This window comes from Canis lupus, chromosome 6 (genome assembly GCF_011100685.1).
Source record: "Canis lupus familiaris isolate Mischka breed German Shepherd chromosome 6, alternate assembly UU_Cfam_GSD_1.0, whole genome shotgun sequence".
Taxonomy (NCBI): Eukaryota; Metazoa; Chordata; class Mammalia; order Carnivora; family Canidae; genus Canis; species Canis lupus.
Genome location: NC_049227.1, coordinates 7,784,681 through 7,811,161, shown reverse-complemented (window position 1 = coordinate 7,811,161; position 26,481 = coordinate 7,784,681). Strand labels below are relative to the sequence as shown.

At 51.5% G+C, this 26,481-nt stretch overlaps 1 protein-coding gene across 6 annotated transcripts in view; it reads left to right on the top strand.

Annotated features, from left to right (window-relative positions):
• Nucleotides 1-26,481, top strand: part of CUX1 (cut like homeobox 1) — a 364,561-nt gene that overhangs the window by 289,192 nt on the left and 48,888 nt on the right. For 3 of the 6 annotated variants that reach the window (XM_038539188.1, XM_038539187.1, XM_038539186.1), the window contains exons 13-20: nt 597-645; nt 1,465-1,561; nt 2,549-3,217; nt 4,339-4,404; nt 5,729-5,830; nt 8,390-9,222; nt 11,168-11,333; nt 11,883-11,939. In XM_038539188.1, coding sequence (XP_038395116.1) covers nt 597-645; nt 1,465-1,561; nt 2,549-3,217; nt 4,339-4,404; nt 5,729-5,830; nt 8,390-9,222; nt 11,168-11,333; nt 11,883-11,939 — 2,039 coding nt within the window. The remainder of the gene's footprint in view (nt 1-596; nt 646-1,464; nt 1,562-2,548; nt 3,218-4,338; nt 4,405-5,728; nt 5,831-8,389; nt 9,223-11,167; nt 11,334-11,882; nt 11,940-26,481) is intronic. The other 3 variants (XM_038539191.1, XM_038539190.1, XM_038539189.1) reach the window with 1 other exon arrangement.

Below are 26,481 nucleotides of genomic sequence, written 5' to 3'. Positions count from 1 at the left end.
GGCACCTGAATTCACTCAGCTCTCAGACTTGTGGAAACAGGCTGGGCCCGAGGTGATTTCAGCCATACGGAGAACAAAGGAGAGAGTCCTGCTCCCCCGCACCACCTGGGGCTGCAGAGCCAGTCCGGGGCCAGCCTTTGAGCCATCCAATTTGGGAACCTCGCTTTTCGCCTATTTTCCCAGGTCCCCACGTGCCAGGCACCAAGTGAGCGCCTGGCCCCCGGGCAGGTGGGAGGAATGAGGTTTCTCTCTCTGGCTGCCTCCTTACAACTTTTTCATTCCCTGTAAGCCTGACAAATACATTCCACTTGCAACAATGTTACGTCTGTGTTCAACTTTAAAATTATACTCTGAACAGCCCTGGTGTGATTCCATATGGAATGATTTACATGCTGGGCAAGAAACTTTTGCTGGCCAACTGCTAGTTGAATAGTTATTCTAGAGACACTATCAGATTATAATGCTGCCAGGGAGGTTGTTAAAACTGTCAGTTGCTCGGTTCCTGGAGTGCAGGGAAGTGTGATGTTAGTGCTCGTTAGCATGGTGGTTATCAAAGGTAGGGGTGGGGGATGACCGCTCTGTCTTACTCTTCACAGCATTCTGAAATCCATGGAGTTTGCACCCTCCGAGGGCACTGGGACACAGGTATGCGCTCTCATTTGTTTGCAGCGTGCGTGTGGGTCAGCTCGCCGTGATCACTCTCCATCCCCGGGCAAGCCTCACGTTCCCAAAGTTTCTATGAAACCTCCCGCCTGTAGCTGGCAAGTCATTTTCCCAAAAACTTTAAGCAAGTTCAAGCACATTATTTCCAATGAAGAGGAGGCCAGAAGAGAAAAGTCAGTGTTTTCCAAATGGGTAGTGGGTAGTTCAGTTCCCGGGGATGTGGGGATCTCACCTGGGTGGGCACCGAGAGCATGGCAAAGGCCACTTTGAGATTGTCAGAGGCCAGCTCCAAATGGACTGGCTTAGGAACTTTTTCTTTATTGGCTGCCTCATGTGGAAAAGAAGGGTTAAAAGGACCATGGCCACCCAGTAACCTAGCAGCCAGGTAGAATTCACGGCATCAAGTGGAATCCTGCTCCTGATGCCCAGACCGCAGCCGACTCTGTGGTTGGCACCAAGGAACGGTTCCCCTCTGCGGTGCCCTTCGGACAGGCTCGTGGCCCGGCAGCCAGTCCTAATGTCAGGTGAGGCGCAGGTCTAGACTCCTCAAACCTGGGCAAGGAATGGAGAATAATGAGTTATCTAGAAGCCACACAGGTGGAAAGGAAGAATGACTTTGACGGGGGTGCGTTCTTTTGGAAAGGAACTTAAGTGCTTTCCCCGTGTAGTGTGAGCATCTTCAGGGGAAGGCCTGGGAGTCAGTGGGCTGTGCGTGAGCCATCAGAGCAGGGGGTGCAGGGTCGGATGGCCCTGGGGGAGTGCAAGGGTGGCCTTCAGTGAGCCCTGCTCTGCCCCGTCTAGGACGCATCCAAGCCCCTGGAGGTGCTTCTGCTGGAGAAGAACCGCTCGCTGCAGTCCGAGAATGCTGCGCTGCGCATCTCCAACAGCGACCTGAGCGGTAGGTTGACAGGGTCTCGAGTGCTGTGCTCGGTCCCTTCCGGGGGTCGAGGAAGAGGAAGATGAACCGTGAGTTTGGGCCAATGCATGACGGGAACAACAGCGGTGGTTGACAGCTTTGACTAATGAGCGCTTGATCTCCTCCTGGTCCTCCTCACGGCTCCTCCCCTCCCCCTGCCCCACTTAAAGATGCTCCAGCCGAGGCGCGTGGCCGCAGAGCACCTGCGGAGGTGATTAGGGCCGATGTTGGCAGGAGAGGCCAGGAGGGACACTCGGAGGATGATGGCCTCTCTGGTCCGTTCCCAGTCGTGCGGCCTCTGTCTTGTGGCATTTCCGGGGCTGCTCCCAGCCTCAGTGGAGCTTTTCTTCCTTCGTCAGGTTTTCCTTGGGAGTGCATCCCATCCTTAGCCTTTCTTTGCTCGTCCCAAAATGGTGGCGTCACTGACTGCTTCTGGTTTTGGCAGCTGGTAAACCGTTTAACAGTGTCTCGGGCTCCGAATATATTTCATTCTTAAAAATGTGCGTGCCTTCGATCGAGTGGACTTGGTGCGGTGCGTTCGCCTCAGAGCAAGTGGTGTGAGAGAACCCATTGGTCCCAAAATGTCAGTGTTTGCTGCTCCTCAGGCGGGGCCCTTCTGGTAATAGCTCGAATGCTAGAGGCCCGATACGAGGCCCCGCGACCTGTCGACTCTTTACTGTGTGTGGTACCGGCTTCTTGCCACCATAGGGGTTTGAATCTGTGTCGAGGGGACTCTCCAGGCTGCAACGTACAAGAAAGGTGCAAACATGAAATGCATGTTGCTTGTTTCGGGGGGCCTCGTTTGGCTAATTTAAAAATTCAATTGAAAAACAAACCAACACACCTCATTGGCCCTTGGAAAATCGGCACTTTTTTTTTCCCTTTTGTGGGGCAAACTTGGCATTTTGGTCTTGGTTTTTTTTCCCTTTTGAATCCCCCATAATGCATTATGTTTGCCCTTCCTTGTAGGGTCAGCCAGGAGAAAAGGGAAAGACCAGCCTGAGAGTCGGCGTCCTGGACCTTTGCCGGCTTCCCCTCCTCAATTATCCCGCAACACGGGGGAGCAGGCTTCCAATACTAATGGTACACACCAGTTCTCACCAGCGGGGTTAACGCAAGACTTTTTCAGCTCATCCCTGGCAAGCCCCAGCCTACCCCTGGCTTCTACGGGAAAATTTGCACTAAACTCTCTCCTCCAACGACAGCTAATGCAGTCCTTCTACTCCAAGGCCATGCAGGAAGCAGGAAGCACAAGCATGATTTTTTCAACAGGTCCATACAGCACAAACTCCATATCTTCCCAAAGTCCATTACAACAGAGCCCAGACGTAAATGGCATGGCCCCATCTCCCAGCCAGTCAGAAAGTGCTGGGAGCGTCTCCGAGGGCGAGGAGATAGACACAGCGGAAATCGCCCGGCAGGTGAAGGAACAGTTGATCAAGCACAATATTGGACAGCGCATTTTCGGACATTATGTCTTGGGACTGTCTCAAGGGTCTGTGAGCGAGATTCTGGCCCGGCCCAAGCCATGGAATAAACTGACCGTTCGCGGCAAGGAGCCCTTTCACAAGATGAAGCAGTTCCTCTCGGATGAGCAAAACATCTTGGCTCTTCGCAGCATCCAAGGCAGACAAAGAGGTGAGAGGCTTTCATGAGCTGGCGCTAGTGTGTGAGCCCTTCAGGGTTGTGTGTGTGTGTGCACGCGCACGCGCGTGATGAAACATTTGTGCATCACATCAGGTAAAGTTCTTTTCAGTTCTACCATCTCCGGGGTCCAAGGGTCGGCCGGCGTGAGCCAGAGCCTGTAGATTTTGGGGGGTCTGGCCTCTGACACTCACTCAGCACCTCTCATGTAGTAGACTCAGAACTTCAGTTCCACATATCAAATCGGATGGGATTATGCCCCATACAATGTGTTTTGTCCGCTGGTCCGATTGGCAGTGGGTGCGGCCTCACATGGGAGGAGCCCCCGAGTAGCGTCCAGCCCTAGAGCAGCAGCACCAGCCGGGGTCCGAGCTGGTTCCACAAGGAGAGAGTATCAGCCACGTGTCCTCTCCTCTGCCCCACGCACACAAGGGAGCATGTCCTGTGGGCCAGCTTCCCTCCCGGCGTTACCTTCCACTAGCGGTTTGCGTAGCGCAGTGAGCAAAACATGCCTGCCTTGCAATACGTGGATGTTTTACTAAAGCACCCTTCCTACCTCTCCCTCCACAAAAAAGATGAAACGTTATTCGCATCCCTGACTGAAAGAATCCCTTCCCTCTTGAACGACGGGATCGTTCTGCTAATAAACCAGCAGTGGTAGAGAGGGGTAATCTTATCAGACACGTTTGAAACACGACAAACAGAGAAGGGAGACGTTTCAAACGGCGTCGATTTGCACAAAGCACTTCGAGCTTTCTATGGCAATGTTAACTGAAATGGACTGTCTTTGGATGATTAATGTGAGTTTTTGTTCCGGGGGCTGGTGGGTGATGCGCTTGGCGGCAGGCGGTGCTCCCTCCATTTGACCCTCATGGCATTGGTGCTGTGAACCACTCCTAAGGTCCGTCTGATCTTCTGCAGCGGAGCCACAGCCTCCGCAGGCCGACTGGCCAGGGAAGGGCCTTTCAGAAGTTTCTAGTAACTCCCAAGTTGCACAGGAAGCCTTGAGCCCTTTCTGTAGTGACAGGCGGCTCAGATTTCATGTCACACAGCCCATATCGTCAACACCACCATCCCCTGATTGTTTTGTTCTTACCACACTTGTTTTTCAACAGAGAATCCAGGCCAGAGCCTGAACAGACTATTTCAGGAAGTACCGAAACGAAGAAATGGGTCCGAAGGTATGTTGCAGGCAGGTGTTTTTCTTTGCAGTTAGTAAAATCTAGGAAGCAGCATGTCCTTAGCTGTGCATTTGGGTTAAAACTGTGCAGTGTGATTCTGGCCTGGAACCTGATGGAAAAACAGCTAGTGAGTATAAAACAAAGCTATGGGCTCAAGTCCTCGCAGTGCCTTCCTCCCAAACTGCCCGTGATCTACTGGGTGTGGAGAGGCCAGGAGAGGAAACGCCACTAAGACTCGGTCCCCAAGTGCCATCCCAACCCCCTTCAGGTTCAAAACACACACCCTGCCCCACCCCCAATTGTTGCCCTGAGAAAAATCAGGTGGCTCAGTCAAATGACATACTGCTGCTTCCTTGTAGTTCCTTGTAACTCTGAGCTGCGTTAAAGGTGCCATGGAGTGGACAAATTTCAACAAATTCCAAACGTAATCGGTTCTCCTCTGGGCCCTGGCAAGCCAGCCCCAGCTGCGCTTGTTGGTGCTGCATCTTTAAAGGGGCTTCACCCCCTCGGTCTGCTTGTTTTGCAATGGTTTGGTGTGGCAGTGCACACTTAGTAAGATAGCCAAGAATTAAACTGTGATACATGGAAGGCTTCCAGAAAGAGCCTGGGCCAGCCCCCCCCGGGCCACAGTAGCTTCAATGCGTCTGTGCATATGGCTACATCGCAGAGCATCACCCCTGTGACCAAAACGACTGTCCTGGGGGGTGCTCTGCAAGCTGTTTGCCGCCTCATTCCTAAATTTGGGAAAGACAGCATGTGATCAGAGAGCCAAAATGGGAAGCCTTCATCCTCTTCACCTTGTATGTGCCCATGATGGATAGGTAATCAGCCTCAACCCTTCACCTGCTTTTCCCATCTTTGCTCTTTTGGAGACCAGTGTTAAACAGACATGCAGAGCCTTGAGCCTAGTCCCAGGCCAAAGCAATTGTCGGATTGCTTTTAAATGACTCTCAAGCACCCCTGCCTTTTTTAGGCCTTCATCTGTTTTTATACTGGAATAGGTGATCTGCTCTCCCTGGGCCCGAGCCACGGGTGCCATCCAGTTAGGGATGAGAGCTTGTCCCGCTGGCCAGATGACACTGACCACCAAGTAGATTCCGCAGGAAGCCCTTCCTGCACGGGGGCCACGGTACCTGCTGTGAAGTAGCACGCACAGCAGGTCCGGGTCAACGGGAGGCCACGCCTGCCTCCTTAACCATCACCAGCCTCGACTCGGGAGCTTTTGATCAGAGTGACATCTTCGTGCAGCACTGATTTGTTGTTGTTGTTCTTGTTGTTGTTACACGTGTGGGTTTGATGTCATTGGTGTTGCTTCTCCCTGCAGGTAACATCACAACCCGGATCCGAGCCTCCGAGACCGGATCCGACGAAGCAATCAAGTCCATCCTGGAACAAGCCAAAAGGGAGCTGCAGGTCCAGAAAACTGGTACGGAATACACTTCTTTGACCACTGGCTTCCAGGCTTAATTAGAAGAATTGTCCTGAGTGTTCTGGTTAGCAGTAATTAACTTTAAAACACACACAATAGAATGTGTGTTTTCAAGCATGTAGGCAAGTGCAGAGGGCAGCTGGTCTGCGTGATGGTTACCAGTCTTTTTAGAATGTCCCGTCCTAGCATGGACTTGAGAACGTACCCCTCCCCGGCCTAGACTCTCCTTGACTTACATGAACAAGTGGTTTGTAGCAGATTTCTTTTCTCCAGTGCCGTATAGGCTTTGTTGTTTGGATATATACTTGACAAAACCCTGAAAAAGAATGGATGAAAAATAAATCCTAAGCTCCTAAGCAGAATGAATGTTGCTAGGGAGGAGCGGGAAGTTGTAGTGGATAGGTTTCCAACTCTGTAGTCTGTAGGCCTCAGGAATGGGCCTCTCAGAGCCCTTCAAGAGCTGCCTTGTCTAATAGGAGAGAGCTCTCACGCTTCAGCTTCTCTGGTTGAGTTTGCGCAGCACACTGACTGTAGATTCAGCTCAGCCCTTCTGCCAGTCAGGAGACTGGGTGCCCGAGGTCCCTTGCTCTGGGGTTTGCCATATGTATGCATGCCTGCCCTGTACCCATGAAGCCCCTGTTCTGCAGAGCTGCTCCACCTGGACCTAGGTCACAGGACTTCCACCAGGCCTGGCTGCAGGCTGCCACCTGGTCACTTCCCCAGTCACTAGGCCCTCTCTCCCTAGGCCACCCCACTCCCACATGACTCACTCGGTGGTGACCTCGAAGCTCCCTTCTGGGAACCAGGCCTGGGCTTGGCGTTTTTACCTCCTCTGCCCTTTTCAAACTGGGTCTTCACCACTGCCATGAAAGATAGATATTGTTATCTTACTCCTGATCATTAAACTCAGACTCCCAAGTGAGAATAGTGTGCTCAAACTTACTTAAAAGTCGGGCCTGGGTGAAAACCTTGGTCTCTCAGCTCCTGTCCCGGCACCTCCCCCTCTGCCATCTCCTCTGCCTCTTTAATAGGGATCCTGGAGCGGTGGGTGGGAGACTGTCCTGTGAGGCCTCAGACCTGACACTGGGGGGACCATCCATTTGGGGTAGTTCCTACCCTCAAGACCAGAATTGACATTGAAACTGGCCTCTCCTCTGGGTGGCTGAACAACTAAGAAGCTTAGCCAGGCACCCTGACAGGGTGGGAAACAGCCCTGAATCAAGAGCAGGAAGGCCCACTTGGAGGTTTGTGCAGTTTCTCCTGCAGAGCAGTGGTCTGCACCCTGAGAGCACTGTAGGGATGTTGTGAGTCAGAGAAGGAGGACCTCCTATCAACCAGTGAAATCAAGTCCTTGAGAGGCCTAAAAGGTTGTCCCTATTGTTTGAAGCATTTTTGGGCCTTATTTAAAGTGGATAAAGGGCCGACTTATGTGATTCCCTCCCCCTAGATATGAGGGTATCTAGGAGCTGCAGCCACCTGCAGGATCGTTCAGCCGAGTCGTCCTCAGCCAGGGCCCTGCTCCACAGTCGCCTGGGAGATGGTCAAAGATTCGGTGTGACTACACGTGCTACTCAGGCAGACACTCCAGGGCAGTGGCCTGGGCATGTGCATTTTAACAAGCCCAGTGGATGATTCTGGGGCACAGCCCTCGTTAAGAGTCCTTGATCTAGCCCATCACCCATCCCAAACTTACAGACGGAAATCTTGAGGTCCAGCCATGCCCTATGACCTCCCCCAAGGTCACAGCTCTGGGTTCTTGGGCCAGGGCCTCCCCGCTATCTATCCCCCACAAAACCTGCATCATGGGGCTCACTATTGCTGGCCACACCTCGATCACTTGCCCAGAGGAAAATAAATGTGAGCCAACCCAAACACAGCTACTCATCACTAGAGACTCTGGTCTTGTGCTGCAACCAGTGATAGAAATTATGTCTCTAAAGTTTGACAAAACCACTACAATTTGGTAATTTAGTGCACGGGAGTATTGTTTAGAAATCCTCAGGGAGGGGCACCTGGGTGGCTCAATGGTCGAGCACCTGCCTTCAGCTCAGGTCATGTATCCTGCAGTCCTGGGATCAAGTCCCACATCAGGCTCCCTGCAGGGAGCCTGCTTCTCCCTCTGCCTATGTCTCTGCTTCTGTGTCTGTGTCTCTCATGAATAAATAAATAAAATCTTTTTAAAAAATAGATTTAAAAAAAATCGTCCGTAATGATGGCATGTGCCTGAGTATTTGCCCACTTACACCCGCCCCCAGCCTCTACTCCTATTCCCCACCAAACACAGACACTCTAGAATAATGAACCCTTTCAGATGGTGTGAAGTGGAGGCCAGAGGGTCCCAGAGCGGTGGTGTTAGTCTGGCCATCCCTGCCTGGACAGGATGCACAAGCGCCCCCCTGACAGGGGAAACATTGGCAGAGCAGAGCAGCTTGGTTCTCCCAGATAATCAGCATTTTGTGGGAGGCCAGGTTAGAAGGAAGTGGAGGGAAAGCAGCACGTTCCCACCTGAGAGGGACGGTCCACCAACCATCTCACACCTCTTTTTGCTTCGTGCAGCAGAGCCGGCCCAGCCTTCTTCCACGTCCAGCAGCGGGAGCTCAGACGACGCCATCCGCTCCATCCTGCAGCAGGCCCGCCGCGAGATGGAGGCCCAGCAGGCCGCCCTCGACCCTGCCTTAAAGCCCGCACCGCTGTCCCAGGCTGACCTCGCCATCCTGAGCCCCAAGTTGATACCTTCCTCACCCATGTCGTCTGTGTCCAGCTACCCTCCACTCGCCCTGTCCCTGAAGAAGCCCCCCACCGCCCCTGACACCAGCGCCTCCACCCTGCCCAACCCCCCAGCCCTCAAAAAGGAGTCCCAGGACGCGCCCGGGCTGGACCTCCCGGGAGCGGCTGAGTCTGCACAGGGGGTCCTGCGGCACGTGAAGAGCGAGCTGGGCCGCAGCGGTGTGTGGAAGGACCACTGGTGGAGCACCGTCCAGCCAGAGAGGAAGAGCGCCGCACCCCCCGAGGACGCCAAGTCAGAAGAAGCCGGTGGCACCAAGGAGAAAGGGGGCGGCAGCCAGCCACGGGCCGATCGCAGCCAGCTCCAGGGACCCTCATCATCGTCGGAGTACTGGAAGGAATGGCCCAGCGCTGAGTCGCCGTACTCCCAGAGCTCTGAGCTGAGCCTGACTGGAGCCAGCCGCAGCGAGACACCCCAGAACAGCCCCCTGCCCTCCTCCCCGATTGTGCCCATGTCCAAGCCCGCCAAGCCCTCGGTCCCTCCACTGACCCCGGAGCAGTATGAGATCTACATGTACCAGGAGGTGGACACCATTGAGCTCACTCGGCAGGTGAAGGAGAAGCTGGCCAAGAACGGCATCTGTCAAAGAATCTTCGGGGAGAAGGTGAGGGCTTGGATTCGGGGGCCCGGGTTTTCCCATCTCTCTTGGCGGCTGAGACTCAGCATTTCTCTGGAGGATGTGGCCACCGGCCCTTCAGTGAGCCACAGAGCAGAAAGTTCGACCATCCCCAAACTTGCCCAGAGGCTGGCTGGTGAGGGTTCCATTTCCTGCATTCCCCTCTGAGGCGAGACCCTGGGCTAGGCCCCATCACCTGCCATTCTCCTTTTGACTCCCGGTGACACTGTGAAGGGGCGCTAAAGTCATATTTGACAGATAAGGAAAGTTAGGCTCAGGGAAGTTAACTACATGCACCCGGCCAGCCAGTGACTGAGGTCAGATCCCGGCTCTTGACCAAGTGTGGCCCAGACACCCATCCGTGGGCTTTTTTTTCCCCCCAGAAAAGATCTGATCCCATAGAGAGACCACCAGCGTGCAGAGAAGCGAAAGGCACATGCTGAGGAAAGCTCATGTCACATGATAGACATAATCGTACCTTCCTCATAATTCAGGAGATGCCTGGGCCCTCTGCAGCCAGATTGGTGAAGCGACCTGCCCAGAACCCATAGCTAGGGTGACCCCAGGCAGAACTGCACAGGCCATGCCCACAACTGACCCTGAAAGCCCCTACTTCTACATCTCTCCTCCCTGGCTTATGAAAGTACAGTGGTTGGTGAGAGAGCCCCCAGACCCTTTATGTTCTAGATGGCACTTCCCGGTAACAGATTCTGGGTAATGGGGATTTACCAGGGCTATAAAATAAAAGATAAACATAATACCCCAGCATCACCTCAGATTAAGTAATTACAGAGTATAATGAAAAGCACTCCACTCCCCTACAAGACAGCCTCCCTGAGGGGATGTGGCAGGGTCGGCAGTGGCCTCCGAGGGGCCCCACGTGGGGTCTCTCTGCCCCCTCCTGCCCACCCCCCCAGCCCCACACTGCCCTGCCTTCCATTCGGTGTTTGCCACATACCGTGTCGTGGATCCTTACAATATCTGATTGTGATCTCTTTGTCCTGATTTTGCAAAAGGTGATGGGGTAGAAAGAAGCGAGGATGAGAATGTAAAGTCCCTTGAAATTTCTAGTTCAGTGTTGTAAAAATATCATTTGAGAACATTTAAATAGACATTTGTGCTCATGCCTTAAATTTAGCAGAGACTTAATAGCGTTGAACTTGTTTGGCCCGTGAGTGCAGTTTATTCTGGAACTTGAGAACTTTTCAAAAGAGTGATCGAATGCAGCCCCTAAATATCTCTGGGCTGCATCTGTGTCCTATGGGGGGGTGTTTGTGCCCATACATATGTATGGCCATATGTGAGCGTTAAGAAAACTCGGGCATGTACGTGCAACTTGTCGGTCGTCTGCAGTTGAGACTTACTCCCAGGCTGGCACCCCCATCACCACCCGCTCACCTCTGGGCCCCCACTGCAGAGCAGGATGTGGTCAGAGAGAGCAAACCTTTCTAAATGCCGGGCTGGCCCAGCGCCATAAAGAAAACTGGCCTCTAGCATCCTGCCAGCATCCGCCGCTCTGGTTGCTAAAGGGGTCCTTGGCCCCAGCACCTCGGCCTTTTGTGGCACCACCAGGCAGAGCAAGGTGGTTTCGACGCTTGCTTCTCAGGTTGTCGGGACAACAACCCTGGGACCTTGGCAGGATCGCGGCCCTGGGAGAGATCCCATCCCCTCTCCCTGGGAGCAGAAAGCTATGACTGTAACTGTGGCTCCCCCTGCCAGGGCATCAGCCCACCAGTGACCTTGAAAAGTTTCTCTCCCCGCCCCAGGCTGGCGCCGTCCACCAGGCAGGGGGTTCTGTGCTCAGCCCCTGCAGTGCTCACTGGGTGTCATCCATCTCGGCCTCTCCATGGCTCTGCGTGTGCATCACTAAAGCATTTTGTGGCCTCACACTAAATCCCAGGCACTGATGCCATGTCTTTGGTTGCTACTGCAGGTACTGGGCCTGTCCCAGGGCAGCGTCAGCGACATGCTGTCCCGGCCAAAGCCTTGGAGCAAGCTGACCCAGAAAGGCCGTGAACCCTTCATCCGGATGCAGCTCTGGCTCAACGGCGAGCTGGGCCAGGGTGTCCTGCCTGTCCAGGGTCAGCAGCAAGGGCCAGGTAAGAGCAGCCCTGCCCTGGGCTCCTACAGGGAAGTGAGTGCAGGGGATCTATGGGGGGAGGCCGCCAGCTGTGCCCTCAACAGTTGCCCAGTGCCTAGAGACCAAGAACTGCCCCCTTCTTCCACTACCTGTTGCCATGGGACTGCCTTTAGTTTTTAGGAGAGAGAAGATTGTGCCTAGCTAATTTTATAAGCAGCAGAAAATGAGTTACTAATTAAGAAAATGCTGTTTATACATAAATATAGGTAAAAGTCAAGTAGCTAAATCAGAGAATCAGGAAAGGAAATCAGCCAAAGACATAGAGGTGGAAGATATAATGGGCTCCAGCTTCCACCTGCTCCCACCCAGGGGTCCCAGCTTCCCAGGAGAACCGTGCCTATCTGCGTCAACCCTGAGTTCTGACCTTCCCCCCCACCACCCCATAAGGTAAGGGCCCCTACCTTCGGGGCCTGTCACTGTCCCCACTTTGCTGCGTTGAGGGCATTAGGAAGTTTTAAATGCCTGGGCTTTGTTTCCCCATTTAATTGTAATCTCTTATCTTATTTAGTTCTCCATTCTGTGACGTCACTACAGGACCCCCTGCAGCAGGGCTGTGTGAGCTCAGGTAACTACTAATGTCTCTTGTTTTGTGTGAGATATTTCCCTCCCCTGTAAGTTTTCCTGTTCTCTGGTCCATAGTGGGGAGACTCTGATCCCTGACTTTGGATCCAGGGAGCTGAAAACATTCTATCTTGTTGGCTTGTTGGCATGTTAGATTCTCATGATCCTAGTTTCTAATGGAGACGAGGAGAGTCAAGAGCCAAGGGAGGGTTTCTTCTGGTGTTTTCCTGCTTGCCACCAAATTGTCTCATTGGTCTGTGGCTTCTTAAGTGCCCAGGACTGGGGGCCAGGGTCCGAGTCAGAGACAGAGTCTGCACCTGGGGGGGGCCTCCATTTGAATAGGAGGGGACAGGATTGGGCACATGATATCCTCCCAGCAGGGTCATGGTAGGGAGAAGTTGAGTCTGTCCGGAAGACCTTGGGGTCACTTTCAAGCAAGAAGGATGGGGAAGAAGGAAATGGCAGATGGGATCACCTAAAGGAGATGGCAGGGGGCTCCTGGGAGCAGTGTAGGGTATAGCTGGATAAGAGCCAGTGATGCCCCGAAGAGTGAGGCTGAGCATGGGAATCCAGCCTGGAGGCAGGTAGAGGGGCTCTGGAGTGCCAGCCGGCCGAGACGCTTGGCTGCTGCTTGTTGGCATCTGAAGCCCCAGATCTCTGAGGTGGCATTTCGGCTCTGTGGACCCCTTGCGCAAGCACCATGCTCCCAGACCCCCTTGAGTGTCCTCCCCGCGATCCCACTGGTACAGAGCTTTGCTCGCCCAGCTTCCAGGAACAGCCAGCATCTTGTGCTGCTCCTCGTTTTTCCTTTATTTTTCTAAACATGTTGATTAGCCTCCATATCCCATTGATTCATTGAAAACACAAACAAAGCTAAGTGAGGAGCGTGAAGCCCGCCAGCCTGCTGCAAGTTTTACGAGGGAAAACATGTGTAGCGCGGGAACAGCTGGGCGGCAGCGGCCGCTACCACTGTGAGATGCCAAACCCACGCACAGATGCAGCCGGAGCGGGGCGCTTGCAGCAGAGCTCCTGGCCAAGCTTGTGTTTCGGATGTTCCCAGTTTGCTCTTGACCAGAATGGGAGGCAGAAGGCTATATCTTACCCGAATCATTGGTCCCCTGGCTGGACATCTAAATGGAATGGTTTGTCCACCCAAAGAAGGATCACTGGTACTTCCTTCTCACTTCATTTCCGGCTTGGTCAGTTTGGTTAACAAGTCCCAGAGAACTTACCCAGCCCTGGCCCATATTCCAGATGCATTAGGGTAAATAATGCAACACCTTGTTTGTGCCAGAGTTTTGCAGACATTTGCATGAAAAATTAGCCTTGCCTCTTCTTGCTGCAGCAGAAAGTTGGCCTCCCCATAGTCCCCCAAGAGTAGTTGCTGCCCCACCAGACTTAGGACTAAACTTGGTAGAATGTGACAGACATTTTTTAGATCAAAATCACTTGTTCCTAAATAAAACATGAGATCTCCTGCAGTCTCAGGTCAGTTATAATTGATGCCAAAATCTTGGCCATGTGTGAACAAATCCTTGAAAAGAATGGCCTTTTGCTCTTTGCTCTATGGCAGGTAGTTGCTACCATACTGGAACTTCCACAGTCACATTTCCAATATAGGAAAACCACGCCAGGCTCCTCAGAGGGAAGTAAATAGTATTTGTGAGATATCAAATTACTTTATAAAACAAATTGATGCATAGAATGCTTGGAGAGTCTACAAATTGGCAGGGGCAGGGAGCCTGGATAAAAGTGAGCACTGAGGAACTTTCCAGTGGTTTCTGTGAAGGGGTGGCAAGCAGGCCTCTCCCTGTGTCACCTCTGCAAGATGGGAGACAGATTGCTGACCATTTACCCATCGTGCCCCTTATCAATAACAGGGAAACCGTGGAAACAATAGTCATGGTGATTGTGGAGAGAAATGGAAAAATATTTCATATATTCTAGGAAAACACAGGGTTTTTTTTTTTTTTAAAGACATTTATCTTAGTGCACGCACAGGTGGGGGCGGGGGGCAGAAGAAGAGAGAATCTGGGGCCCCCGGTGTCTCGGTGATTGACAGTCTATCTTTGGCTCAGGTCATGATCCAGGATCCTGGGATCAAGTCCCCTCTTGGGCTCCCCACAGGAAGCCTGCTTCTCCCTCTACCTATGTTTCTATCTCTCTGTCTCCAGCAGACTACCCCCTGAGCACAAAGCCCAACTCAGGACTTGATCCCAGGACCCTAAGATCATTAACTTAGGCCAAAACCAAGTGTGGGACACCTAGCACCCCTAAATTTTTTAATATCATGATGGTAGCTAACCAAAAATGTTTCTCTGGATCAGCAAAGACTAGAAAGTGCTTGTCAAAACAAGAAGAATGATTATCATAGTGGCAAGACTGTGGGTCGTAGTTTTCCTTGTTTGAAATTTCTTTACTATCAATATTATCCTTTCAAGAATGTTTCTAAAAATCAAAGTAGCTGAACTTTTCAGCATGTGGAATTTAGATTCAAAAGACGGAATTATTTTATGATGATGCGTATTGGTAAATCTTTGGGATGGATGCCCATAGGGGACTCCAGAATCTTCCTCAATGGATTAGAGAAACAGTGTCTCTGAGGAAGGCTTCAGCAGTGCTGTCCCAAAGGCATGGTAGTGAATCCAGTTCAAGGACTTCCTCAGGATTCTGGTTCTCTGTTCTCACCATGGCTACCACAGAATCTTTCCAAGAAGCCCCCAGACTCAGAAAGATGCTGTCCTTGGTGGTGGCTCCATGAGGCGTGTGCCAGAGGTGGCTCGGCCCAGTAGAACCAGCTGGCTGCAGGACGATCATTCCAGTGCTGGGTTGGTTGGTTCCTGAATATGGTGAGAAATGCTCAGCAGCTGAGCATCCAGGTGGCTGAGCTGGCCTGGCTGGGAGGGTAGCCTCCCAGTTGTGGCAGGACTCTGGAAGACTGGCCCTCTATCCACAGCCCCTCAGTGAGAGGTATGGACTCAGAGCAGAGGACGCGTGGGCCCAGTGCAGGGCTCGTCCTCAGTTACCATGGTGATAAGGTGACCAGGAGTAGAGTGGCCTCACTCATCAGAACGGCAAACTGCTGACGCAGGAATCTGTTTGCCTCACTAAAGAATTCCTGTCTGCCTCTTTCTGCCCAGTGCCGTCATCCCTCAGGGTCTCCGTTTTCCTTAATGATCTATATGTCAAGCTTGCTGATGAGTTTTACAGCAAGAGACTGAACTTTGAATTACATCACCAGTTCCTCCTGGTGAACAGAACCATTCCTGAATGTTCTTTGATGATCTGAGCATTGGGTGATGGCCTTGGGCCTTTGGGAAGGTTGATGCCATTTTCCACCGGTGACCTGTGCTTTTGCTTGTAAGCCTTTGGGGTCTTGATGAAAAATCATCAGAGTAGAGGGTCCCCTGCCAATCACATGAGTACCTTTGGGGGGTTGGGGGGCGGCGTTAAAGACCGAACTTAAGATCACATACTTGTTCATGTATTTCCAGGCAGCCTGGTCCTCTACACAACATTTTTGAGTTGGCTTCTTTCAAAGTTCCCAGCGTCTTGGGGAGGGGCGTCGGCAGTTCCATCCAGGGTCGTCTTTGATCTAATATGACAGAAGTATTTGAAGATGGAATTGCAGAGAGGCCTTTGGGGGTTGGTTCTCTGCGTCTTCCTTTTGTCTGTCTTCCATCCTAGGTATCATGCTTCAGCCAACCTCACACTGCTTAGCAATTGCAGTGCTCTGGGGAAGCCAAGAAAAAGCACTTACAGGAGGAGAAGGGAGGGGCCTTGTAAGGCTTGTTTTCTCTGAGTGTGGCCTGCCATCCATGCTTATCAGCTAGCAGGCTTTTTTAAAGGGAAGAAAATCTTGAAGTACAAGGAAGGGGGTTGCTTGTGTGCATATGTATAGCTAGGGAGGGAGGGAGGTACATAGATCGGTAGGTAGATACAATCTAGTAAACCACTGGATTTTTTTTTTCCCCATTTTCCTTCCCTGAAGCTTATTTCATATTCACAGTTCCTTGGTGTGATTAATCTTTTTGCCCCAAGGGAGGGAAGGAGACAAGAGACGATCTAAAAGGGGCAGAAAAAAAGGAGGCGGGGGAGGATTTTCCAGATTTTCCTGGATGCAATGTTAGTCATTACATTACAGAGAACCGGTGGGCTCCGCTTTATAACTTTTTAACATGAGAGCATTTCGTTACTGTAGCTAATAAGCTTCCACACTGGCTTCAGATGGATTATTGCAAACTGTAAAACCTCCAGCTTTTTTCCCAGTGTATCAGTCAGGAACTGTGAATTCCGAGTCATCTCCCCCCATGGAGGATTCATGGCTCCGTGTCACTGCTCTCAGCAGGGCATCAGCTGCCTCTCAGGGGGACAGCTGCTGCCATGTCTTAAACATGGGTGGTCTCACATGTGCCCCCTCACTGGCACGATGGCCACAGGCCGGGTGCTGTACGGGAGGTTCAGGCACCCAGGGGATTCCCGTGGCAGCAGCCCCTGGTTAGGGACAGGCTGACATTCCTTGGTAATCTGCATAATGATTCTCACTTCGCGCCCATGAGATGACCAGGAAAATGTCCAGGGTTTGAGTGCTTTGATCTCAGCAATAGGATTCTCATGCAGGCATTTGGCTAGCGTGTTAATGGAGAAAAGGAGGGGCTACTTGCCCCCTCTTAAAGATTCCATGGCACTAAATCTCATCATTCTGTGCGTTAGACTAGATTTGATTTGATTTTTTTTTTCTTCTCTTTTCATCAGAATAAATCAGCGAGAGTAACTGTTGGTTCTCTACAGGAAGAGTTATTCTAACCCCTGAAAAGATTTGTATAAATATAACTGATTTACACATAGCCACAGACAGCAGAGAGACAAAAGAGAATTCTGGAAGGCCCCATGTAAACTAGAAAGTGCCCCCTCGGGATCCCTGGGTGGCGCAGCGGTTTGGCGCCTGCCTTTGGCCCAGAGCATGATCCTGGAGACCCCGGATCGAATCCCATGTTGGGCTCCTGGTGCATGGAGCCTGCTTCTCCCTCTGCCTGTGTCTCTGCCTCTCTCTCTCTCTCTCTGTGTGACTATCATAAATAAATAAAAATTTAAAAAATGTTAAGATAGCATCATGAATCATTAAAAAAAAAAAAAAAAAAGAAAAGAAAAAAGATAGTGCCCCCTCCCTGAGCCAGGTGGCTGCTGCTCATCATTTGATGGGCAGCTCAGCCTTGTGCAGCCACTCATTGTCAAGAGGTGGTGTCATGGTGGCCAGAAGAACTGAGTGCTCCACCCATATCTTTCTCTCTTGGTTGAAACCTGCATTAGGATGTTTTTTGTTGTATCAGGAATGCCGTAATGAAGGAATAACTGTCTCTTCTAAAGTCAGAGAAGATAGGTTTCTGGATTCAGACACAACCTCCCTTCTGGTTGTCTGTCATTGGGTATGTGTGGGTACAGTCCCCATCCCCACACTGAGGAAGCCCCAAGGAGGGGCTGGGCTGCAAAGGCATCAGAAAGGAGGACATTGCAGGAAGGGTTCTGTAGGCCCAAGGTTCATAGTCATGAAAGGACATGGCATGTGTGGCACCTTTGAAAAAGGTGAGGAGCCCCTAATTCAGAGGGCTTTTTTTTTTTTTTTAATGACAATAGGGGGCACCTGGCTAGCTCAGTCCATGGAGCATCTGACTCTTGATCTTGGGGTTGTGGGTTCAAGCCCCACATTGGATGTAGAGATGACTTCAAAATAAAATATTTTTTAAATAATAATAAAATAAAATGACAGAAGCAAAGTGGGTTCTGGGGGAATTTTGTCTTCCCTGTACGTAGCTTCCTTTACTCTGTTGTATAAGAAAAGTAGAGGTGGACAGATGGGTGGTGCATTGCTCTTTCAGAGTGACCTTGGTGACCTGCCCCACTGGCGGTGTTGGGCCTGGAATGCTGGCCTGCCGCATCTCATCCCAAAGTACTTCTTCCCTCACTGATGGCTCTTTCTCAAGAGGAGGTGGGCTGAGGCCCATGATGGGCAACACAGCCCCCCAGGCTTCTCACTGATCCCATTCAAAGAGATCCCAGGATGGAGGGGAGAAGCCCCTCACTTAAGGGCTGCACCTTTGGACCACAGGGAGCCAGAGTCTAACCAGGAAAAACCTTCCACCACAGGACTGTGGAGGGGACAGGTGAGGGAGGGTTCAAGACTCAGTGGGCAGAGTGGCCTCTGGTACGCAGAACATGGGCACAGCCTGGACACTGAGATGGCATCTGACTGTGCCCAGGCAGGAGAAATTGTCTAGGGCTACAGGATGATTTGGAGGGGGCTCAGAAAACCCTCCTAGAGAAGCATAGAGGGCAGGATGTGACGTTAGTCAGTAGGCTATGCTGGCCCAAAGCGCAAAGGTCTTTCGACCTCCTGTGGGGAAGGGCCTTTTCAAACAGAGGGTGGGCTGAGGAGGAGGCCATGAGCCTGAGAAGTGCGTGCCTCAGAACCAGCCAGGCCTGGGACCCTCGGCCAAGGCAGGGCTTAGGGAACTTCTCACCAGGGCCTAGAATGTTCCTTGCTCACTTTGGGTACAGTGCCGTAACTTGGTCTGTCAAGAGCAATGTGTCTCCCCACTGCCTGCCAAGATGGTCTAGGAGTTGTGAGTTTCCTTCTAATTAATGTCTTTCAAAAATTGTCAACCTTATCTCAGCTGAGCTCAGGTAGAAAGGGATTTGGTTGTACTACAGCTAATCCTTCAAGAGTGATGAGATGCAGGCTAGGGCAGAGCAAGCCCATGAAGGGCCTCAGAGTGGGACTCCCTCCCAGCCCCCACACCACAGGACAGGAGGGTGCCCTGTCACTAATATTCTCAAAATGTGACTTGTTGGGATTACGTCCCCCTAATATTTGCACGTGCTGCTTTTCAGTTCTCGTAGCCACTAGGAACATTGTGGGATTCGTTGTGGGGGACTAAAGCATCCCCACTGTAGCATTAACACAGGAGGGCAAGGGAGAGTGGAGGCCCAGCCCACCTGCCCTCCCCTGGAGCACGCTCTACCTGCAGGCCCCACACAGGCCTCCCTGAGCACGCAGCTGGCTCAGTGTTTGCTCTCAGGCAGGAAATGTTGTTTCCAGGAAAGGCTGCTTCAGCGTATAGCACCCCCCAAAGGTCTCTGTTCCTACAGTGGGATTTGCCACCATGCCTCTCAAAAAAAAAAGAGAGAGGGGAGGGAATCAGAGTAACTCCGAATAGGAGATTTATTTGACTCTTTTAAAAATTATGATTTGTAGGATTTTCTTGAAGAAATAAAGTACACTATGATTATAAAAGGCAAGATTTTGAGGGGCTTACGCCCTTTTTAAAAAAGCAGTCACCCAGCCTCCCGAATTCCCCAGTCCCCAAACTGCCCTCCCCAGGGACGATCCTATTCCCAGTTTCCTGTAGACAGTCTCTACGTCTAGATGCTCCACACAGAACGGAGCATGCAGGCCTCAAGGTGCTGTGCCTTGCTCTTCTCAACTAGCAAAATATAGCAGATACTTTCTAGGCCAGCACACAAAGAACTTCCTCCTCCTCTTTTTACATCCATAGGGAATCCCCGTATCTGGATATATACCATATTTTATTTAACCAATCACTAGTGAGAGAGATGTAAATTACTTTTAACAGCAAAACATAAGAAACTATCCTGCAGTGACCAGCCCTGAGCGCATGTGAGCAGCAGTGTCGAGGCAGGCTGGACAGACTGCAGAGGTCTCATCCGGCCCCTCCCCCTGAGCGATTGTGTGGCCTTGGGCAAGTGACTCAACCTCTCTGTGTCTCAGTTTCTCCTATAAAAGGGAGAGAAGACAGTACCCGTCTCCTAGGCTGTTGGGAGGTTTAAATGATTTTGTGCACAAAAGCTTCCGAAACAGGCTGGCACAGAGGAAATGCTATTTGAATGTTTACTTCTGCTGCCACCACTAGCATTACATGCTGCTTTGTGTGCGCATGGAGAGCTGCAGAATAGTACATGTGCACACCCAAGGTGCCAGGCCTCTGGCTTTAAAACAGAAAAGAAGCCCAGCTACTCACTCCTTGGGGTAGCTTGTCGAGTGCAAACGTTGCTGGGTGGCAGCTGGGGTCCACTGAAGGATGACCTGCATGCAGCTCTGCAGATTCTAAGCTTCTCTGAAATGCCATCCATCTTTGGAAGTTGCCTGTCCATCCACAATTCTGCAAAGTTGATCCCAGATTCTGAGCTTCTAGAACAAGACTGCAGGTTATCGCTCATGCCATCTGGGGCAAACTAACATGGAACCAGGCCATCTTGTCTGGATATGGGTGTGACTGTCGGCATGGGTGAGCAACAATACCATCCCACTCAAGCTCTTTCGGTTGGTTTGCCTGGACCTCTGTCCCGGCACACTCCAGCTCCCCTTTTGGAGAAGGCCCTTGCAGGCCCTGGTCACGGGCCTCTGGACACGTCTGCCTTCTCTCCCCTTTAGACTCTCTTTGGAAAACAGAATTTACAGTACACTGGGCATTCAGTGCAAGAAGCAAAAGTAGGTCATAGGAGCAAATGAGGACTTCGGTTTTCAGTGATTTGGTTCTAGGGAAGGCTGAAGAAAGCTTAAATGCCTAAACATCCTCAAGGAATTTTAAAAAGGTGGTAGGAATAAAATGAGGAAACTCCTGTATTTATGTGTCTCAACACCTTTAATCCTTAATCCGGGACAGAGGCAAGATGGTGGAAGAGTAGGGGTCCTCGTTTCATCTGGTCCCCCAAATTTAGCTAGATAACTTTGAAACCTTCCTGAACACCTATGAATTCAACCTGAGATGTAAAGAAAGAACAGCTGGAACGCTACAAATCCTTAATCAGTAAATGGACACGATGTTCCCCATCTTACCAACAAAGAAGACCAAGGCACAGAGATGAGAGGTGATTTGGCCCCAGTCAAGAAGATGGAAAAGGCATGCATGGTCCTGAGACCAGCGGCCCTGCTGCCGAGTGTGGAGGTAGGTCCAGGCGAGCTGTCACCTGCCCCTACGGGCTTGGTCTCACCACCATGGGTGAATGGCTGGTCCTGGAACTACGCTCAGAAGTCAAGGCCACATTTCAAAACAAGGAACAAAACGGGGTTCAAATTATACATTTGAACAAATACAAAAGAGCAAATCCAAGATAAAAGACCGTAGAAAATCAGATACCTCCATTACCCTGGGATGCATCCCTTGTATTTCAGCCAGGAGCTGGGCAGGAAAAGAGGAGAGAACCCAGCGACAGATCAGTGGCAGAGTCAGACCCAAGTCTCTGAAGTTTTGCCATGGAACATATGTAATCCATCTGGCCTGGGAGACGGGTCCATGATGCTTTGAAACCCTTCCCGTCTACATCCAGGGAAAATACACACAGTGTCCCAGGGCTCTCTCTCTTGCTGGGACAGCCCCCTCCTTCAGCTGTCATGCCCTCCCCCTGCCTATAGCCCAGAGCCAGCCCGGCCCCCCTCCCGACCCCCTGACCCCAGCCCCATGTGCTAGGGCCACGCTCAGGGTCTTCACAAGGAGTGAGGAGGGCATCTCAGAAAGAAAGCGAGCCAGGAGACTCCATCACTGGCCTCATCTTGATTTTGTGTTTTGTTCTTCCCTTTGGAAGTAGATTCCCTAAATATAGCCCAAGTCTGAATTGGCAGATGTTGGATTTGTCCTTTACAAGAGGACCAAAATTAGTCTGTCATTTGGCACCTAAATAAAGCAGCCAAACTGCCTTTGTACCAACTTTGCAACAAGGAGGGACTAGAGTTGCAGCATTTTGTCTGATAAGGAAACTTTCTTGGAAGCTGTTGAGCAGCACCTCCAAAGCCAAAAGCTGGGGAAAGGGGGGGGGGCCTCTCCAGGCACGGAGTCCAGAGGGATGTGCCTTCTTCCTGGCTACACCTGCTCAGTCCTAAGTTTTACAGTCAGTTTTGTTCCACGTAGTTTAAATACCTCCTGAAATTGGAAGGAGAGGATCAATACTCCCCTGAAATAGCAGTCAGAACAGCAGTGCTTCCTCTGTTTTGGGGAGGAAAGGAACAATCTGTCCAGAGTGCCTGGAGCCGGGTGAGCAGAGGGGCTCCCCAGGGGCAGCAGAAAGATGTTATAATCAATTACCACATCATAACACTGATGTATGATAATTACGGAGTGTTTCTCCTGAGATAGTGCTGCGTTTGGCTGGGATACAGTTCTTTCATGGTCCACTGCCTGATTAATATGCAAATAATAGGCTGATTGCATGATGAATGCAGAAAATGAGTTCGCTGATAACGTGCGCACTGAAGCGGGAAGATGATAAATTACTTTTACTGACTGGCCTACATTAAGTACCCTTTCTCAACAATTTCATCACAAATTAAGTAAAGCAGTATGGAGAGATTAGGAGGATGTGTAAAATAACGCACTGTAATAGCTTTCCTAGTGCCGTCGTGAACGTCGGAGACAGGATCGGTTTCACCCCTCACAACCCGGTGCCCATGGAGGACCAGGTCACTTCATCCACCCGCATACTATGCGGAAGCTGGGGTGCAGCCCACCACACTGGCACATTCAGTGGCTGCCGTCAGCCCTGGGACCTCTGCGGAACATTCCGTCACAGCCCAGACATCATTACCCACACGCCAGGCTGCCTGGCAGCGTTATTGAGAGGGAACAGGCTGCTCTTGGGGCGGACACTAGAGCCTCTGCACAGATGGACAGTCCGAAGCCTGCTGTCCACCAGGTGCCTGGGGATAGGAGGGTTTCTGAGCTGCAGGCCTTGAAGGCCCAAAAACAAAACCATATTCAAAGCCACCACTTGGCTCCTCCAACTCCTTGGAATCTGGGAAAATTAATTCCGCTCTCCAAACAGCAGGGTGACCTGTCTGCCAAGAACGTGGCCATCGGTAAAGGATGGGCAGGCTTGCCCAAAGCCATAAAGGAATCATGGAGAAAAAGAGAGGACACGGGCGTGCGGGCGCACACGCTGCCACACACTCACACAGTGATTAATCTTTGATTACAGCAAAGCAATTTAACTAGAGGGTTTGTTTTTTCCCATCTCGGTAATATATATTTAGACTGTTTGTATGACATACATTTTCTCTTAATGCACAGGGACGCATTGATAAGTGTTCATACACACAGCTGGTTTGGTAATAAGGTTATTGAAGGTAATTTGAAAGCATTATTTCTAAATCAGTATGGATCTGCAGAAATGCTGGAAACCAAGTGAGCACCGAGCTCGTGAAGCAGGGCCAACTGTGTCGCCCAGTGCTCCTTCTGCAGCTTCACCAGACTGAGTTCACTACAAAAGATGAATTGTAATTTAAGGAGCGTTTTTAATTTTGAACCAAATTAAACGAACATTGCATTCCCAAACGCTGCTTTTGATGTGCGTGTTTCCTTCAGAGCTTATAAAACATGCACCAGAAATATGATGATCCCTGACAGAGGGCAGACGGACACCTGGAACCTTCCACCGAGCCCACCCCCAGCTCAGCCATGGTCGCAGGACGGTGCTGTTGGGGTCAGCACAGAACATCTCTCTCGTGTGTGCTTTCCTCAGTTTGGGAGAAGAGAGAAAAAACATCTCAAGAGTGAGGGAAGCCCTGGGTTGTACAAGATGATGTCTTGGGAGGAGCCGAGCATCTGTAGATCTCTGGGTGACATGAGGCAACTTCTCTTGCACCCTCATGCAATGCACCAGGCTGAGGCGCCCAGCTGGGCACGTTCCTGCCTCCTGCCTCCTCCCACCATGGGCTGACCGCCACTGCCAGACCCAAGAACTCAACACCCCTTCCAGTAAAATGCACCTGACCTTGGACTCAGCCTTGTCTCCCCAGAACTGCTCCCTTCAGTGAACAGGACCCCAGTGCTCCCCCTACCCCCATTTGTCTAAGCCGAAGACTGGCAACCCGTCTCCATCCTTCTCTCTCTCTGAAGCACCCTCCCAAACACACGCTCGCATACACGCACACACATGTATGCATACACACAGCTTCTATTTTCTAAGTGTCTCTCATTTTTTTCTTCCCATTACCACAGTCCCCACCCTGACCCAAGCTCCAGAGCCTTCTTTCCAGATGGCACACTGGCTGCGGCACTCCCCTGCTTCAGTCCGTTCCCTCAGGTCCCACCTTCCACCTTCGTAGTGTGTGACCCGGCCCCTATCTCTCCCTCCCTGGCTCCCGGCCCACCCAGCCTCAGCAGCAGTGTCACAGTGCCCCCGCGCGTCCCTGTCCTGCCCTCATCTCAGGATCTTTGTGACCGTGACTTGCTTGATGAAGTCTGCTTGGCTCGCCACTGTGCCCCATCTCCCAGCACCCTGCCTGGCTCTTGGAGGACCCCCTTGTTGAATGAAAAAGGCAGGCCCTCTCTTCAAGTGGCTTAGAAGTCAAGTTTGGGGAGGGAAGCTGTACGTGGCCCAAGTAACAACCTTGCTTTTATTTTGTTTTCTTTGTTAATAAGTATTTTGGGTTTTACGTCACTGTAAGAGTTCCTTAGACAGGCTTTAAAAATGTTTTGTTCACGCGCGCACGCAGCCCAGTACCTACTGTGTGCCAGAGCTCTTTGCTCATCTGCCTGCCTTCTGTGCTGGCAGGGGGCCGGGTGTATGGGAGAGAAAGCATTGATGTTCCGCATTACAGAAGAAACGAGGACCAACTGGAACTTTTTCCCTTCCTGGGCCAGCATGGGGGTCCCACCCGGCCTAGTCAGGCCCCTCCCCAGCTCTCTGTCCAACTTTGCTCAGGTTACACCTTTCTGCCATTGGTTGGGCGGGGGGGGGGGGGGGGGGAGAAACAAGGGATTTGGTAGGTTTGCTGAGATTTTCAGTGATTTAAGGCAATGCCCAGGTTGGCTCGGGGCCAGAGAGAGTGTTGCCAGCCCAAGGAGAGGGAGGCAGGGCCTAGAGTGTGGGCATGGTGTGCACTGATGCTTGGTGCCACCACCTGTTTGGGACTAGACCTTTCCTGTGGGTGGGGGAGACTGCCCGCCAGGGACCCTTCGCTTACTCCCCTGTACTCCATGTTTTCTATTGGCCTGGGGAAGTCGGTGGTAGTCCTAAGGGGTGGGAAGTGTCTGCTGTTAGACCCAGAGGCAGGGTTCGGGACCCAGGAGCCCATGTACATTGCCACCACCACTGCCACTGGGGCAGGGTTGGGCACCAGGGACATCAGTAAAGGGGTCTCACATGACCATGTGGGGCAGCCTGGTCGATTTCTGAGGAAAAAACAGGAGGGCCAATGAGCATCACCATGCACTTTTGAGGTGAGGGTGTCTCTTAGAAGAAGCCAAGTGAGTCCCGACATGTCCGTTAGGGTTCAGTGGCTCCTCACGCAACCCCCGTCTGAAGTCCACTGAGAAGTGTTGCAGCCTGATGGTCACCCTCTTGTACTCTTTGAAGCTGTCAGCCCCATCCGCTGGGAAGGCCTCGAGCCAGGCAGGGTCCTTCCAGGCCACCAGGGCTCCCGCTGGACCCAGGATGCCAGCACCGGGCACCCCAGGACCTTTTGCACACCCTGATCCACTCCCCAAGCAACCACAGTGGCAAGTCTGCCATCCCGCCTCTGGCTCTGTCTTCCACTCTGCCTCTCCCCCTGCACCCCCGTTTCCTCTTCTCGATCTCCTCCCTTGCTCACATTTCCACATTGCCAGGCCACAGCCATGCTGCTCCCCAGCTCTGCCCAGCAACCCCCCACCCCCTATCCTCTCCCTCCCCTCTCCCATCTCCCCATACTTGTCTGTCTTCATAGTCACTTGGAATTTCCTGGCTTGGCAGGGGCTCAAAGCCTAAACTATGGACATAATGAGAAGTGGTGCATCAGACCAGCCACCAGTTAAATAATGTTTGGGTTCTTGTCAGAATGTCACAGAGTACCCTGTCATTTTGTTTCAGCAACTTGTCCTTCTGAATGCACAGTTCGCCTTATGGCATGCCAGCAGTAAAAATGTCACTTACAATAATTACTTTTTGGTGAAAATGCTTGCTGACTTCCTACCTTCAAGCTGTTTTTTACACAGTGGGGAGATAATAAGAAATGACTTTATCCTGACTGCTCAAATGAACACTAAATGGAATTTGGGTTATTATTACTGCAGATAGAGGGCTGGGTATGGAAATTTCAACAGTGGATCGGATAAACTGCAGGGAGATTTGTCTCTGGAAATTACGGCGGGTGAGCATTTTCAACCGGCTTCTATTGAAAACTTAAGGCAGCTGTTTGCGTGCTGTTTCTGGAATATAATATTTTTCATAATCCTTTTATAGTTCCTGAATGCATCGTGCATTTCAGAGGGCCTCGAGTCACTGCCTCTGCTCTCTGGATCTTACTTAACCAAGCGACTCCTGTGTACGATTTGAAGCCTTGCAAAAATAATAATCTACATGGATCGCTTCTCAATCTAACACTTTACTATTGCCGTCAACATTGGATAGACGAGCTGTGTGGCTGGGTTTCTCCGATATGCAAAGTACCCATTTTCAGTTGGCACAGCCCCACTGTCTGCGGGCACCACGAAAGCAAGATGGGTGTCTGATTTCTCTTATTCCCCAGTGACCGCAAAGTGCATGACACAGAGTAG